The sequence below is a fragment of the Chiloscyllium plagiosum genome, chromosome 23 (assembly GCF_004010195.1).
Source record: "Chiloscyllium plagiosum isolate BGI_BamShark_2017 chromosome 23, ASM401019v2, whole genome shotgun sequence".
NCBI classification, from domain to species: Eukaryota; Metazoa; Chordata; class Chondrichthyes; order Orectolobiformes; family Hemiscylliidae; genus Chiloscyllium; species Chiloscyllium plagiosum.
In genome coordinates, this window is record NC_057732.1 from 44,432,178 (window position 1) to 44,450,481 (window position 18,304).

Sequence of the window (18,304 nt, forward strand, 5' to 3'; positions counted from 1 at the left end):
GACAAGCCTGGGCTCAGGAGCCTTGCTATGTTGCCATCTTTGAATTCTATCCCAGAGATTCATCTTGGTCATTGATCCCATTACTGGTAATGGGGCTTGCTGTACAGTAATTAGCTGAACTGCTTCCTCCATAACTCCTGCGGATACAAAACCAGTGAACTGGCTACGAAGCCCATTGAGTCACCTTTCTGAAGAATGCATAATATTTAAGCAAGTGCTTCCTGCGCTGAGAGATTCAGTAAAGGGCATTAATCACCTCATCTTTGTTCCCCACCTCCACACCCCAACTCCTAGTAGACACAGATTAACGTACATTACTGAGAATGTCTTCACCAGTAAATATCTTTTAAAAACATTTATTCTTTCACGAGACATGAGTGTTATTCACAAGGCTAGCATGTTTTTGCCTACACCAAATTGCCTTTGAGAAAGTGGTGGTGAACTTCCTTCTTGAACCACTGCAGACCATGGGGTTCAGGTAAGCCCACAGTGTAATGAGGAAGGGAGTTCTAAATTTTTGATTCAGCGACAGAGAAGAAGTAATGGGAGAGCTTCAAGACTGGATAGTGAGAGACTTGGAGAGAAACTTACAGGTGATGGTATGGTGTTCCAACAGACCTGCCCTTATCCTTCAAGGTGGCACAGATTATGGGTTTGGAAGATGCTTTTAAGTTGTTACAGTGCATATTGTAGATGCTACTGACTGCTGCCGCTGTGTTTTTGTGGTGGACCCTGTAAATGTTGAAGATGGTGGATGTGGTACCAGTCAAGCCGGCTGCTTTTTTCTGGGAGCTTCTTGGGTGTTGTTGGAGCTGCACCCATCCAGGCACTTCGGGATTATTTCCATCTCTTGTACCTTGTAGATAGTGGGTAGGCTTTGGGGAGTCAGGAAGAGAGTAAACCCAGTGCTTGGGTGGAAAGCGCTATTTCCTCCCTTCATGAAATTTAAATCTATATCTCCAGAACATTCTCTGGCATTCTGGACTATTAATTGCATGGCATTACTATTTAATTCATTGAGTCCACACCAACACTCTAAACAGCATTCTACCTCTGTAACCCTGCATTTCCAATGCCTAACTCACCCAGCCTGCACATCCCTGGACACTATGGGCCAATCCACCCTAATCTGCACTGTGGGAGGAAACTGGAGCACCCAGAGGAAACCCACACAGACACAGGGAGAATGTGCAAACTCCACAGAAACAGTTGCCCGAGCCGGAAATCGAACCCGGGACCCTGGCACTGTGAGGCAGCAGTGCTAACCACTGAGCCACCGTGCCGTCAAAGCAAAAAGTGTTGGGAGGTTTCAATTAAGTAAATATTTATAAAGTTGAGATAGGAATGGTGTTTCTCTGCATTGGGCAACAGGTTGCAACATAATTTTGAGTGGGTTGCATGGTGATTTCAGGGACAGTTATAGGTGAACCACAAAGCTATGGGTCTGAACTCACATGTAGGCTAGGCTGAGTAGGGAAAGCAAACTTCCTAAAGAAGATGTGTGAACCAGATGGGTCTTCAGAACAATTGGTAATAATTCTCAATGTTACATATTTTCAATTCCAGATTTTATTAATTGAATTGGAATTCCATCAAGTGACATGGTGAGATTTGAACCCTTTTCCGCAGAGGATTACCCTGAGCCTCTGATTACTCCTCCTGTGACAGCACTGAGCCACCTTTCTCTGTAAAATGAGATGCTGGGATGTCGCTAGCCAAAAATAATTCGATTCTGTTTTCCTGAAGTAAGTTCCAGGTCCACCCTAATACTTTTGCAAAGCCTCAGAACATTTCCTTGATAAATTATGTAGAATTCGTCATCCATTCTAAAAAAGAAATTGAAGAGATGCTGCCAATGTCATCTGACTGCTTTGAACCCTGAGAAATTGACAATGTTCACAGTTCGGCATTCCTAATTCAAATTCCGTCTGAAACCTGTTTCACTGTTTAATTGATGAATAAAAGACGTTGCTCAGAGGCAGGAAAGGGGCGAGATTTAAAGGAAGCAATTGGTTTTATTTGCACACAGTTTTACAAAAACGTTCATCACCACTATGAATGTAAAGTCAATGCATGATCTTGCTCAAATCATCAAGTATCATCTAGGTGCCGCAATGTTCTGTACTCTTGACAAAGTTGACTTTTTAAACACAGTCTCCTGCTCCCTATTGCAATTCCCCGTTGCGAACACTTCACCTTTTTTTTGTGTAGTGTTGCTGGTGACCATTCTGCAGCAACTACCTCTTGCTGCTGTGTCCGCTATAACTTGACGGAGTGGGAGGGCTTTTGTAACACTCTCAACAACAATAACTTGTATATACGTAGCACTTTTAAGGTAATAAGCTCATCCCAAGGCACTTCACAAGAGCGTTATAAAATAAAATGATACCAGGCCAAATGAGGAGGTTTAAGGGCAGTTGATCATAGAGCAGTGCTTCCCAAAATGGCAGCTGGGATCCTAGGTGGGGTCGTAAGCTAAAACTTTGTGATTGTGAGATCTGAGGCAGTGCTGTCCGCTGTGGAGCTTGGTCCTAGTAACAACAGCTGTGCTCCCATTGTAACAAGACCTGGCTCACTCTGAGGTGGTCATCATCACGTTTCTATTTATGGGAGTTTGCTGATGCAAATTGGTTTCCATGTTTCCAACAGTACAACAATTCAAAAAGCATTTCATTCCTAAGTGTTTTGAGATAGCTTGAGGTTGTGAAAAGTGCTATATACATGTAGGTGTTCTTACTGTTGGCATGTTGCATTGGGCACTTTCACCATTCAATTCATACACTGGTTTGTTCAACACAAGTATCTCCAAACCCATGCCAAACGGTGGCAGCTTGTGTTGCTTTCAGTCTGAAAACACTTCCGTTGTCCAGTCTAAGAATGCTTTGGGTAAAGAATGCGTTTGAGATGTCTGTTTCAAAACAGAGGACAATAGTTCCAAACAAAGGGAGAGTTCATTTAGGACTGAAATGAGGAGGAATTTTTTCATATAGAAGAATCTTTAGCAATCTCTACTCCCAAGGGTTAAGGAAGCTAAAATGTTGAGTATGTTTCAGACAGAGCTCCACAGATTTCTAGATATTAAAGATGACAAAGGACATGGCGATCATGTGGGAAATAGTTGAAGAAGGAGGAAATGGCATGGTGGCTCAGTGGTTAGCACTGCTGCCTCACAGCGCCAAGCACCAGGGTTCAATCCCAGCCTTGGGCAACTCTCTGTATGGAGTTTGCAAATTCTCCCCATGTAGGAAGCATAGGATGGGGAAAGGAACTGCAAGGGATGGGCACATTAGAAATGTGGAGCTTATTCAAGGAAAAGCCCCTGAGTGTCCTAGATAAGTATGTACCTGTCAGGCAGGGAGGAAGCTGTAGAGCGCGGGAGCCGTGGTTTACAAAGGAAGTGGAATCTCTGGTCAAGTAGGGAAAGCATGAAATGAATATTTTTCAACAGTATTCACTCTAAAAAACGACAATGTTGTCGAGGAGAATACTGAGATACGGGCTACTAGACTGGGTGGGGTTGAGGTTCACAAGGAAGAGGTATTAGAAATCCTGCAGAGTGTGAAAATAGATAAGTCCCTGGGCCGGATGGGATTTATCCTGGGATCCTCTGGGAAGCCAGGGAGGAGACTGCCGAGGCTTTGGCATTGATCTTTAAATCATCATTGTCTACAGGAATAGTGCCAGAAGACTGGAGGATAGCAAATGAGGTTCCCCAGTTCAAGAAGGGGAGTAGAGACAACCCTGGTAATTATGGACCAGTGAGCCTTACTTCAGTCGTTGGTAAAGTGTTGGAAAAGGTTACAAGAGATAGGATTTATAATCATCTAGAAAAGAATAATTTGATTAGGGATAGTTAGCATGGTTTTGTGAAGAGTAAATCATGCCTCACAAACCTTATTGAGTTCTTTGAGAAGGTGACCAAACATGTAGATGAGAGTAAACCAGTTAATGTTGTGTATATGGATTTCAGCAAGGCGTTCGATAAGGTTCCCCACAGTAGGCTATTGTACAAAATGCAGAGGAATGGGATTGTGGGAGATATAGCAATTTGGATCAGTGATTGGCTTGCTGAAAGAAGACAGAGGGTGGTGGTTGATGGGAAATGTTCAGCCTGGAGTCCAGTTACTAATGGTGTACCGCAAGGGTCGGTGTTGGGTCCACTGCTGTTCATCATTTTTATAAACGACCTGGATGAGGGGGTAGAAGGATGGGTTAGTAAATTTGTAGACGACACTAAGGGCGGTGGAGTTGTGGATAGTGACAAAGGATGTTGTAGGTTACAGAGAGACATAGATAAGCTGCAGAGCTGGGCTGAGAGGTGGCAAATGGAGTTTAATGCGGACAAGTGTGAGGTGATTCACTTTGGTCGGAGTAACCGAAATGCAAAGTACTGGGCTCAAGGTAAGATTCAGGTACACAGCTCCTTGAAAGTTGCCACCCAGGTTGACAGGGTTGTTAAGAAGGCATACAGTGTTTTAGCTTTTACTAATAGAGGGATCGAGTTCCGGAAGCATGAGGTTATGCTACAGCTGTACAAAACTCTGGTGCGGCCGCACTTGGAGTATTGTGTACAGTTCTGGTCACCGCATTATAAGAAGGAAGCTTTGGAAAGGGTGCAGAGGAGATTTACTAGGATGTTGCCTAGTATGGAGGTAAGGTCTTATGAGGAAAGCCTGAGGGACTTGAGGCTGTTTTCATTGGAGAGAAGAAGGTTGAGAGGTGACTTAATAGAGACATATAAGATAATCAGAAGGTTAGATAGGGTGGACAGGGAGAGCCTTTTTCCAAGTATGGTGACAGTGAGCACGAGGGGGCATAGTTTTAAATTGAGGGGTGATAGATATAAGACAGATGTCAGAGGTAGTTTCTTTACTCAGAGAGTAGTAAGGGTCTGGAATGCTTTGCCTGCAACGGTAGTCGATTCGCCAACTTTAAGTACATTTAAGTCATCATTGGACAAGCATATGGACGTACATGGAGTAGTGTAGGTTAGATGGGCTTCAGATTGGTATGACAGGTCGGCACAACATCGAGGGCTGAAGGGCCTGTACTGTGCTGTAACGTTCTACGTTCTCTGTCTGTGTGGGTTTCCTCCGGGTGCTCTGGTTTCCTCCACAATCCAAAGGTGTATAGGTTAGGTGGATTGGCCAGGCTACATTGCCTATAGCATTCAGTGGTGTGTAGGTTAGGTGCATTAGTCAGGGGTAAATGTAGGGGATTTGGCTGGGATACTCTTCAGAGGGTCAGTGTGGACATGTTGGGCTGAAGGGCCTGTTTCCACACTGTAGGGATTGTATGAAATCAGGTGGGATCTATTTTAATGGTGCAACAGGTTCAATGGGACAGAGGTATGACATGCAGGAGGCTGGAGGAACACAGCATGCCAGGCATCATCAAGAGGTGGAGAAGTCAACGTTTTGGGTTTAACCCTCCTTCCAATGGCCTCTCCCTGCTCCTATGTTCTGATATCATCACCCAGCAAGCCATTGCTGAAGAACAGTCCATAAAAATTCATCAAAACATTAAATGGATAGTTACCTGAAAAACATAAACAGTTGAAAGACGATGAACGCAATGAGATTAAACCAAATTAAAGGGAAACAAGCAAAGCAAGGGAGTAGGATTGGATCAACTCGAAGATCAGTGGAATGATCAGAACTTTAGATTAAGCTAAATTACTTGTGTTATTTTGAAAGAAGGAACAGACAGAAGCTAGTTTGATTGGGGGGAGTCCCAGAGATGGGACTTTGTTTAAAAGCAGAACAAGGACTTCCAGTAGTGAAATTCAGAAATAGAGTTCTCTTCCAAAAACAGCAGCCAATCTTGGATCAATAGTTATTTATATAGCTGAGGCTGGTAGGTTTTTGTTAGTCGAAGATATTGAGGGATACAGAGGAAAGTTAAATCACATGTCAACCAATGATCTTATTGAATAGTAGAATGGGACTGAATGGTCTCTTCATGGGCTCAACTCTAATTCTAACCCTAACCACAGGTCTCTTCATGCTGTGAGGTTTCAGACTTTAATCCAGTAGATGGCAGTCTAATCAAGTAATTGGTGATTCTTAGCTAGAAGCAAGCTTTTAGCTTGAAGCCTGAAACTATTCTTCTTTCATTTATTCACAGGATGTATTTATTGCCCAGAGGACAGTTAAGAGTCAACCACATTTCTGTGGGTCTCGAGTCACATGTCGGCCAGACCAGTTAAGGATGACAGTTTCCTTTCCTAATGGGCATTAGTGAACCAGATACATTTTTTCCCGATAATTGCCAATGGATTCATGGTCATCATAGAGTCAGAGAGATGTACAGCACAGAAACTGACCCTTCGGTCCAACTTGTCCATGCCAACCAGATATCCCAACCCAGTCTAGACCCACCTGCCAGCACCCGGCCCATATCCCTCCAAACCCTTCCTATTCATACACCCATCCAGATGCCTTTTAAATGTTGCAATTGTACCAGCCTCCACCACTTCCTCTGGCAGCTCATTGATTTTACTGAATTCAGATTCCATTGTCTGCCATGGCAGGATTTGAACCAGGGTCCCCAGGACGTTACCTGGGTCTCTGGATTAACAATAACAGCACTAGACTATCGCCTGCCTTTGAATTACATGAATATGCATGTGACACTCAGGAGTGTCCAAAGCAACAAAATAAGAAGTTGTGTCTATTAGAAGCTCGTGCCATGTTTCACCGAGCACTCAATACATGCACAAACAGCCATCACAGATTATTTTGCCGTTGTTTAAACAGTAAGAACTGACCATTGAGTGCTCTCAATCTAACTGTATGTACCCTGCCAAACTATTTCTTCTACAGCTGTTAACTTAATTCCCTTCATCTGGAGTGCACCTTGTGCTTTACCCTCCGGCTTTGTCTTCCTTCAGCTCCCTTAAATTAAATCCCACCCTATTTAACTCTGACTAGGTAAATGCCATAAAAGAACGCAATAGCTACTTGTGCATTAGAGTCTGTGAATGTATATTCCAGCATTGGTAAATTTGCTCTCTCTCTCTGAAACTTCCAGCTCCTTTCTTGGTGAGGGACCAACAGCTTTTAAAATCAGTTAAAGTGTGGATTAGATTAACTGTAACTTGGACAATGAGGAGGTGACAGGAGGGTACAGACTTTCAGGCAATGTTAGATATGGGATACCACATGGTTTCTGGACATGTAGGAAAAGGGGGTATCCTGAACACTGCCTTGTAATAAGCTCCAGGAGTAGCCTCCGAATTTGTAATGCAGAAATTCACCACCTCTTTTTATCATATTAGTAATAATTATCTAAGAATTGTCACAGATTGATTCGTTTTATGAGCTGATTTATTTAAAACAGTAAAACGTCTTTAAAGTTATAAAGCAGACATTCTGGCAACAGTTGATTTTTGTGTATCTGGCAGCTTGCAAGCATGAGATAAGCTAACTGATGGACAGGGTCACAATATTGATTACACACTGCGTATGGAGTCCTCAGAGGTGAACTATTTAAAAAGGCAAGATATGCTTACCACACCTGTAACCTCTTCCATTTGCTGTCAGCAGGTTCCCATTCCCCATTGGCTAATCAATCAGGTCTCTCACCTCAGGCAGGTAAGACTCCTGGACAAGGTTGTCTCCCACATGCCACTGAAAGATCTTTCTGTTATAATGTGTGTTTCATCAACGCTAATTTGTAATGTGATTGATGAGTTGGGAATGCTGTTTCTACCTTCAAAACATGTGTTGGCTGTAATGCGATTACAGCGCCAGTGATTTAAGTACTGTTTCTAAAACACAATTTTTCTATAGCGCAGGGTCACACAAGAACACAACCATGGCGTTATAGAAGAACTGACTGTCTCTAAGGCACAGCACCAGCTGAAAGTGGAGTGGCCAAAGCTCCCATCCATCAGTTGGAATTCCTTGGCCCACAGCTTTTGGTGTCTCCACATTGACATGAACAAACCGTTGCACTAGCAGTGTCTGTCTTATTAAAATCCTCTAGACTGCATTTGGAAAGCCCTCCGAGTTGTGGATGCTATTTGATATGGTAAGAAGCAGCAGGGTTTATGTAATTGAGGTAAGTGTTCCCTTTTACCACTGGGCTGGTGTGGGTTTAAAATCCGGATTACATGTTATAATGTTTCCGACAGAGCCCCTTATAAACCCTGAACCATATCAGGTGAGAGAGTGTCTTCATAGCATTGGCAAAATGAAGATCAAGGGAGGGAGACAATAGGTACAGCACAAGTGTCCACCATCGCACCAAGTAAGAGGAGATCTGCAGGAGTTTGTACAAAGTATTAGATATTCCCAAGTGAGCATGTGCAGGACTGACTGTTGGTTGAGGAGGATGGTGCCATTGTGGCTCAGGGGGGTGGCACAGTGGCTCAGTGGTTATTACTGCTGCCTCACAGCACCAGGGACCCAGGTTCGATTCCAGCTTCGGGTGACTCTCTGTGTGGAGTTTGCATATCCTCCCCGTGCCTGTGTTAGTTTCCTCCGGGTGCTCCAGTTTCCTCCCACAGTGCAAAGATGTGCAGGTTAGATGAATTGGCCATGTGAAATTTCCCATTGTGTCCAGGGATGTGTAGGTTGGGGTGCATCAGTCAGGGGAAATGTAGAGTAATAGGCTAAGAGAATAAGTCTGGGTGGGTTGCTCTTCGGAGGGCCGGTGTGGACTTGTTGGGCCAAATGGCCTGTTTCCACACTGTAGGGATTCTGTGATTCTATGGTGGACAAATAGGACTGATCCTTTACAGAGCCAGACCATATGTAATGAGCCACTACCTTCATCCTGTGTGAAATGCGAAGGGGAGATGAAATCTCCTCTCAATGTTGGAATGTTGGTCGATTTCAGAATGCACACTGTGTTCCATGATTATGCATCATTGTCGTGATAATAGAGGAACAGAGGCTACTCTCTACACCATCATGTGATCTCTGCAGCACATGTGGCTGGGTGCCAATAAGACAACCTTGAACAAAAAAAAAATCAGAAAGCGGCAATACCTTTTCAAGTTACTAACGGGCAAACTTCCCAAGAACTTAGGAATTCAGATAAAATTCCTGGGAAGAATGTTGGGACCAAATGTGTACTTCAGAGACTTGTGGAACACCTGCATTAATAAAAAGTAAGTCTAAGTGTTCAGGCGGGAGGGATTCAAGATGGTAGCAACCCAGTGGGTCTGCCTGCTGAGCTCTGCACCAGAAACCAGACAAAGTGGGGTACTAACCCTCTCTTTATTACCTAATGTGATAGAAATAATTATTTTTTGACCCCTAGAACTGTCCTGTGTTGGTTTAAAGTTATTAGGAAAATGACCAAAGGGAAGGGAACATGAGGATTGCAACAAGCAGGGACCCTCCCACAGCACAGGGGACTTACTGACAGAGCAGAAACTCCAGAGAAGATCAATTCGTCGATGGAGCAGACCCGGGCCAGACATGAATCGATCTCGGTCATGCTGCAGAAGCACAACCAGGAGATCCAGCATGTTGAGGAGGTGGAGCAACAGGCCACGGCCTCCATAACTGCAGCGGAATCCTCGGTGGGTCGAGTCCAGGCCTTGGAAGAACATCTGCCTGGTGGGACGTCCGGAATGGGAGGAGGAAGGCCAACTCATGAGCTTCTTGAAGCAATGGCTCCCACAGTTTCTGAAGCTGGAAGTCAAGGTAGGCTGGATGCAGGTCCACCGGGTCACAGTGCACGGGCCCGGATCGGACCAACGCCCCAACCTGGTCTCAGTGCGACTCTAGCACTATGGAGACTAACAAATGATACTGGAAGCCTCTAGAGCACTGGGGAGGGATCCTCAGGGTCTGATATACAAGGGACCACAAATTATGCTTTTCCAAGACTTCTCTCCAGTCATGATTCATAAGAGGAAGGCCTTCGAAAAAGGTGCCTGAGGGACTTGAATAACCAGTATTCTGTTAGATATCCGGCAAGACTATGTTTTAGCCATGGAGCGTCAGTGTTCAATTTTGATTCACTGGAAAAGGCAAAGGACTTTTTGAATGCTTTAAAATAGACTGACTGATGTGAATAATATGGACAATTATTTTTATTTTGTTTTTTCTCTGTAATTGGCCTAGTTGTCAGGGGGCGATTTTTTTAAAATATATATCGAGGCCATAGTTGTTTCCTTTTTTCTTCTTTTTCTCTTTCTTCTCCCTTCTCTCTTCCTTCCCATCATCCTTTGTTTCCTGTTTTTTTTCTTACTATTTCCTTTTATTCTCCTTTTCTGGTGTGGGCTTGAGGGGGTGTGCGGTTGGAGGAAGCGGGGAGAAGCCACTACCAGGAGTGCCAAGGATTACAGTAAGGGAGGGGGCGGGTTGAGTGCCCACTTTTAACTTCCTTGTTATTAGATTTTGTATTTTTTTCTTACTTTGTGTTGTCTGGGGCAGGGGGCATGGCTTCAGCTGGAAGGAGCCATGGAGGGGTTAATGGGTGGTATGACCGTCCCCTGTGGACAAGGGGGTAAGTCTCCTTTCTTTTGTGTTGTATGTTGGTATGTTGTAGAAGTGGCTGTTAGAAGTTTTGATTTGATAGTTTTGTAAGTTGTATTTTAAAATTTATGTGAACTGTTTACGGTTTTTACTCGGCGAGCTATGAGTAGAGTTCTTCCTCCCGGGGGTCACGGACTGTTGGACAATCATGGCTAGCCATTCGTTTAAATGGTGCACCTGGAACGTTAAGGGGAGTCATTCCACAATTAAGAGAAAAAAGACACTGTCAGGCCTTAGAAAAGAGAGGGTCGATGTAACCTTGCTGCAAGGAACCCATTTAACCGATACGGAGCATTTGAAGTTGCAACAGGGAGAGTTCGGCCAGGTGTTTTTCTCATCCTTTAATTCGAAAAGTAGAGTAGCTGCTATTCTCATCTGGAAGAACCTCCCAGTTCAAATGTTAGGCCAAATTAAGGATGAGGTGGACGATTTGTAATTCTTAAAGCTTTAATACATGGAGAGGAATATGGGATTTTGAATGTGTGCTGCCCCCTGGTGTGCCCCCTTAAATTTTTTACGGATGCGTTTTCTTGGTTGATGGCCCTTGGGGCATGTCATACAATTATAGGGGGAGATTTTAATCATATTATTGACCCAGAAGTGAGCAGGATACCTAGGGGTCTTGCGGGTATGTCCCTGCAATCCAGGATCTGAACAGGGAGCTGGGGTTGGTGGACGTGTGGAGATGTCTTCACCCCGAAGGTAGGGATTTCACCTTTTTTTCAAATCCACATAAGTGCTATATTAGAATTGACATGTTTTTTGTCCCATCGACCTTTTTGAATTCAGTGCTGTCTTGCAGAATAGGGAACATAGCTGTTTCCAATCATTTGGCTGTGTACATGGAGGTCAAGGCCGGTGGGGCTCCCAGCAATGATGCATGGACCCCTTCCTCCTGAAAGATAGCAAGTTTATAGATAGCTTTTCATGGGAATTTAAAATCTTTTGGGATATTACTTCGGGTACAGCCAGTAATCCATTGCTGCTTTGGGACACTGCCAAGGCCTATGCACTGGGTTTGATTATTTCTTATTCAGCGACCCAGAAGCAACAGAGGGGAGAGCAGCAGCATTTAGTCAAGGCTCGCCTGAAGGCAGCTCAATTCGCATACTGTTACAGACCGTCTGTAACCAAATTGCAGCAGATTGCAGCCCTCAGGGCTACTTTGAATGCTGCACTCACCCAGACACCCAAAGAGGGAAATCTCTTTTGCGCAACAGAGATTATTTGAGTATGGTGATAAACTGGGTAGGTATCTAGCGTACTTTGCCAGAAAGAAGAATGCCCCCCAATCAATTACATCCATGAGAGAGAGTGCTAGTACTCTTACTTGCAATGGTAAAAAGAATAATGCAGCATTTAGGAAGTTTTACTCTGAGCCATACCAGTTGGAGGGCTGTGAGAACAGACTGATGAAGATGGAATCCTTTTTCAACACCCTGGACCTTCTGGGTGTAACTTCAGAGCAGGTGTCCTTTCTGAATGCCCCCCCTGACAATTCAGGAAATACAGAAGTCGGTGAGACTGCTCCAGAGTGGTAAAGCGCTCGGCCCAGATGGATTTCAAAGTGAGTTTTATAAGGAGTTTATAGACATCCTGGCTGGGCCACTCCTGGATATGTACAATTACTCATTCAGTCAGGGCTGCCTCTCATCTTCTTTGAGAGAAGCAAATATTTCTCTTATCCTTTAGAAAGGAAAAGCCCCAGAGGATTGCACTTCGTACAGGCCCATATCATTACTGAACGTGGATTTTAAAATTCTGCCGAAAATGCTGGTGTTAAGGCTGGAGTGGGTATTGCCTTTTATTCTAAAGGAGGATCAGACAGGTTTTATCAAGAGTCGTAGGTCTACCAAAAATAATAGAAGATTATTAAATATGGTCCAAGTATGCCAGCAAAGGTTGATCCCTGGTTTGGTTGTCTCCCTGGATGCAGAGAAAGAATTAGACTGGGTGGAGTGGCCGTACCTTTTTAATGTCCTGGAATGGTTTGATCTTGGAGGGGTTTTGCCAAGTGGGTGGCAGTGTTATATAATGACTCAAAAGCAGCGGTTCTCACTAATGGTATAGAGTCAGATAGTTATAGTATCGGCAGAGGCTGCCAACAAGGGTGCCCTCTTTTGCCACTATTATTTACATTGGTGATTGAGTCGCTGGCAGAGGCCATTCAGAGGGATCCCAATATGATTGCCCTGGAGGTAGGATGAGGTAGGCATAAGATTACCCTCTACGCAGATGGCGTCCTTCACTGTTCCAATAACATCTGTGCCCCGTTTAATACAAGTGATTCATCTATTTGGCTTGTTCTCAGGGCACAAAATTAATTTTGTGAAGTCGGAAGCCATGCCTGTAGGGGGCCTTACAAGAACATCCGATTTTGGGGATAGAATCTGTTTCCCTTTCTGGTGGTCACAGGGAGGTTTCCTGTAGATTAGATTAGATTACTTACAGTGTGGAAACAGGCCCTTCGGCCCAACAAGTCCACACCGACCCGCCGAAGCGCAACCCACTCAGACCTATTCCCCTACATTCACCCCTGCACCTAACACTACGGGCAATTTAGCATGGCCAATTCACCTGACCTGCACATTTTTGGACTGTGGGAGGAAACCGGAGCACCTGGAGGAAACCCACGCAGACATGGGGAGAATGTGCATACTCCACACAGTTAGTCACCTGAGACGGGAATTGAACCCAGGTCTTTGGCGCTGTGAGGCAGCAGTGCTAACCACTGTGCCATCGTGACTGTATTTAGGCATTTTTATCAACCCAGTCTTTGATCAATTATATGAAGCTAATTATGTGCAGTTGCTAGAGAAGATAAGGCAGGACCTTTGACGCTGGGAGGATCTTACGATATCTTGGTTGGGTCGAATGGCTCTGGTTAAAATGAATGTCCTTCCTCGCTTATTACATCCCATGGGAATGCTCCCTCTGATGCTGCTAAGGCAAGAACTACAGAGGCTTTATAGTTGGCTCTGATCTTTTATCTGGCATCACTGGCGGCCTTTTATTAAGGTGGATAAATTGCAGCTGTTGTGGGGGAAGGGAGGTTTGGATTTTCCAGACTTTAAGAAATATCAATTAAGTTCCTTACTATCCCATGTGGCTGACTGGGCCTGCCAGGACCCACGGTCAATCTGATTGGACATTAAGGCCTCCCAGACAAAATGGCCCCTCACCAATTTGTTATTTATGGACAAGGTGAGAATTGTTATGGAGCTGAAACTTTATTGCTGGAACAGCACAGCAGGTCAGGCAGCATCTAGGGAACAGAAGATTCGACGTTTCGGGCACATGCCCTTCTTCAGAATTGTTATGGACCACTGTGGAAACCCGATTGTCCTTAACACAGTTAAAGCATGGAGAATGACGTGGCAAGGTGAGGGCAACTTACAAAAAACTTCCCCTTTCACACCTATAGTGGGAATGTTGGGATTCCGGCCGGGGTGGATGGACTCTGGCTTTAATTCTGGGAGTCTAGAGGAATCTCTTGTTTGGGAGGTTTATTTGATGGGGAGGTCATGGTATCTTTCGAGCAGAAATTTGAGCTACCTAGGAGAGACCTCTTTTGTTACTTCCAGGTTAGGGACTTTATACAAAAACGAGACTACATTGATGGTTAGTCCCTATAAGTTGGATATGGAAAGGAGAGTGCTCCGGTATATGGGCGCTCTCTTGGTCAGCACCCTCTATCACTTGTTAGGCAGAACCTGGACTCAAGAATTAGGGTGGAAATCTTGTCAGAGATGTGGGAGGATATTTGGGAGAGCGTTAGGAAGATTTCGATTTGTAACAGGATCCCGGCTATCCAACTGAAGATACACCACAGGGCTCATTTGGCTCCGGAACAGCTTGCCCTCCTATGTGCTCCAAATGTAAAATGGAATTTGACACTCTTACTCAATGCTTGTGGTCATGCCACAAGCTTTGCAGATATTGGATGCCATAGCTAGCGTTTTGGAACAGGTTTTTGGGAACTAAGGTTAAGTTGGATCCGGTGTCCCTCATCTTGGGTCTCCCAAATCTCCCCTCTTTGGGCGTGCGTGGGAAGAAATTGTTTAATATTCTTTCATTTTGTGCAAGGAAGGACATTCTAATGAGCTTGGTGTCGGAGAATCCCCCGGGACTTTTGGGCTTGCGTGGATTAGTTATGGAGCACATCCCCCTGGACTTCCTTATGAATATGGTGCACCAGGAAACTGAACTGGTTTATAGGTCATGGCGGCCCTTTCTGAATTATATTGATGCAGACTTGTTGGCTATATTGATCAATGCCTTTGTGTAGCCACGTGGGCCATGTCTGGCGGTCCGGGGGCCCCTAGGGGGAAGAATCCTGAACAAATATGGGTTTGCTTACTAATGCTCCCAGCGGTAGGGAGCTTCGGTGGGATTGCACTGAGTATTGTAACTTAATTAAATATAGTTAAAAATCATAATTGAATATAATGTAAGTAACTTTGGTATAACTTGGTTTAATTTTATTTTGTTTATAGATTTTTCTTTTTTTCGTTTAGTTATTTATTGAATTATAATTTTTGTAGGGTTTTTATTCTCTCTGTCTCTCGTTTCAGCATTTTGTGGAGTAGTAGTTTGTTTCCTGTTATTGTCATTATATTATAAAGTTGTCACACTATTTTGGTGGTTTTGTAATTTTTTGTAAAAAAAAACTTAAAATCATTTTTCTCAGTATTCAGGTGAATATTCTAAGAGAGTGCAAGCTGATAGGAAGTTTTCATAAGTTTTACATTGTCTATTTTTGAACGCTTCTAAAAGTAACATGAAATGTTTTTAAGATGGGGTAGATAAACTGTATAAGGGAGGATAGAGCTGAATCTCACAAGACAGCAAGAACCTACATTCAATCTGGAGTTGTGGTATAAAAGCACATTTCAGTAACTAACCTCAGCAGTTTAAGATTGAATGTTGCTCTGTTTGCTTCTCCCGAATGTCATGCATTCACCCTTTTCTAGACATACACTGTACTAATGAGATAATTGGATAAAAATAGGACTGGGCTGAGCTCAAATGAATGTCCACTACCGTTGAATGGACAATTGATTTCCCCTCATTAAATTCATACAAAGAATTTGGCTAGATCTTGCAGTTGAAATGATGGCAATATTAATGACATTGAGCATTATTAAAGCATAAATCAGACAAGTCTAGAAATGTGCATGTTAGGTGAATTGGCCATGCTAAATTGTCCAAAATATCAAGGCTAGGTGGATTAGCCATGAGAAGTGCAGGGTTACAGGGATAGGGTCGAGGTATCGCTGTTGACTCAATGGGCTGAATGACCTGCTTCCACACTGTAGGGATTTTATGATTCTAAGAATTGCTAGCATGTGTGTAAGAGAATGTGAAATTCAGGAAATAGGGCTGAGACAGCCTGTGCCTCCAAAACATGAGTGTAAGTGAAATCTCTTTTACCCCTAATACACACTCATTCACAAATAACAGTGAGGCAGACAGTTTGACACAAATGTTGTCGATGCTAAAAAGTGTATAGGTGGGGAAGACAGTTCTGTAATGCAAGTCCAGACAAAAAAAAACTGTTCTCTTGATCTGCGTAATTATTCTCTGTAATGACATATCGTGATATCTACAAATCAATGGTCAATCTTTATTTAATTGGTTGATTGTTTTGACCTAGCATCTTCCCTTTTCCTTTGTTTAAGAATCTTTTCTTTCAGGTTTCCTGGATGTTATTTTCCTACTCTTTCAAGGGAGACAGAGAACACTATAGAGAATGGCGACAGAGATATGTTGTTGCAGTTGGCCTCCAGAAGTTCCTGTTTGCATTTTAATCAACCATCTGTGTTACAGCACAGCTTAACACATCAAACAGCTGTTACCATGCTGAGTTCCCCTGAACTCACAGGAGATAGTGCAAATTGTCTGGACACACTGCTAGCAAAGTAACTATGTTTCATATGTATCACTTAGCTTCACTGGTTTATTTTCCAAGTTGCAAATTCCTTGCTAACATTTTTTTATTTTGCAAAGCAGCGTCCATTGCTTCCAACTTTCACTCCTTAGTCCAAAAATAAAAAAAATTGTAATCTTTCCAACAGTCATAAACCATTTATCACCTTTAGATCTGTTGTAATTTGTCAATCATCAGCTGAAATCTCTCCAGCCATATCTACAGACTAGCTTCTCTCCTTTAATGCTTGATTCAGCATGTTGCACTTACAGCTCTACACACACACACACGACATGGTTAAAAATCACACATCAGGCACAACCACCTGGTAAAGGAGCAGCACACCGAAAGCTAGTGCTTCCAATTGAACCTATTGGACTATAACCTGGTGTTGTGTGATTTTTAACTTTGTACACCCCAGTCCAACACCGGCATCTCCAAATCATGACTACACTGGACATGCTTCCTTTTCTCTTCTGCGCTGTCCTCCACAATATTTACATCCTGTCCTCTGGTCTTGATATTTCTGCTGGCTTTTCTGAAAATATCTCATTGTCCGAGTCACGTTCTAAATTGGACTTGAATGTCTCTCAGCAAAATGTAGAGACTCACCGATTCTTGATTACAACACCCCAGCTGAGAGTTGACAACCACAGAGCATCAGCACACGACACATAGATTCCTTCAGAGCATTTTCCTCCACTTTCAGCAGACATGCTTTCATCGTCTCTGTATAAGAGATCCTGCCAATCAGAGATGAGATGAAATGCAATGAGACAAAATCTCAGGGTCTTTTAGTTAGATGGATCAGTGCAGTCACATACTGAGTGAGTATCCTTTTCCCTATGAACTCTGATGTTGAGCATATGCTAATCATACAGAATGGGCCTCAAAATGTTTCTTCCAAGTCTTCAAACACTCTACAGTGTGGCTTTTCTGCGCCTGTGAGAGGTCTAGGCTACAATGATGTTTGCAACTCTTCTGCTCAGGTTTCCTAATTAATTATTTCATACTTCTGCCGCTAAAAGTGAAAACAATTCCAATTCTGTTTCCCCTCTCAGCAGCTGATTCTCTTGCAGCTCTGGGAATCTACAAACTTGCAGTTGCTTCACTCTGACACTATCTCACACGTGGTGCATGTTTAATGGTTGCAACTGATGACACACACACAGTGTTACAGCAGAGGTTGAGGTCACATTGCCAAATCAAGCTAGCAGTATACAAAAGAAACAATTGTATTTCTTCTGGCAGTGGCACTTATCTGTTGTATATCCCCCCCCACCCCCCCAACCTTCAAAAACAAACCATTCTTGTGTTCTGAACAATGCAATAAGCCTTAACTCCTTTCAAACAACATCTCCATCACCAAACGTTAGCACTGCCAAAGTGAGAAGTGTCATTCTTTTGGATTTTAAGTATTAAAGATGTTTTCAAGTAAATAATTTAAATATTTGGTATTAAGTTTTCTTTTTTATGTCACTTTTAATCCTCCCAATTCTGTATTTCTGTACATAAATTAGCATTGAATTCCATATTCTAACTGGCACTCCTGAATGCAGGGTCTGCTCTGTTCATCCCATATTCTAAATAAGATTGTTAAGGAGTTGCACAGTTGTGTGGCCTGCTCCACAAAGTTCCATATCCCCTGTAGAAGCCTATGTTCTTTCTCAAGAACTGGTTGACAAAAGTCAAGAACAAAAGCCCGTAAAATGGCTGGCACGGTGGCTCAGTGGTTCGCACTGCTGCATCACAGGGCCAGAGACTTGGGTTCACTTCCACCCTCGGGCAAATGGTTTGCACGTTCTCCCCGTGTCTGCGTGGGTTTCCTCTGGGTGCTCCAGTTCCCTCCCACAGTCCAAAGAGGTGCAGGTTAGGTGGA

The 18,304-nt window shown here is 43.5% G+C and overlaps 1 protein-coding gene across 5 annotated transcripts in view; it reads left to right on the forward strand.

Annotated features, from left to right (window-relative positions):
* The first annotated feature begins 1,636 nt into the window (after nucleotides 1-1,636).
* Nucleotides 1,637-18,304, forward strand: part of LOC122561833 — a 62,845-nt gene continuing 46,177 nt past the window's right edge. For 4 of the 5 annotated variants that reach the window (XM_043714052.1, XM_043714054.1, XM_043714051.1 and 1 more), the window contains exon 1: nucleotides 15,776-16,417. In XM_043714052.1, coding sequence (XP_043569987.1) covers nucleotides 16,263-16,417 — 155 coding nt within the window. In that variant the 5' untranslated portion in view covers nucleotides 15,776-16,262. Of the gene's footprint in view, nucleotides 1,746-7,793; nucleotides 8,035-15,775; nucleotides 16,418-18,304 lie in introns of those variants that run through there. The other variant, XM_043714056.1, reaches the window with a different exon arrangement.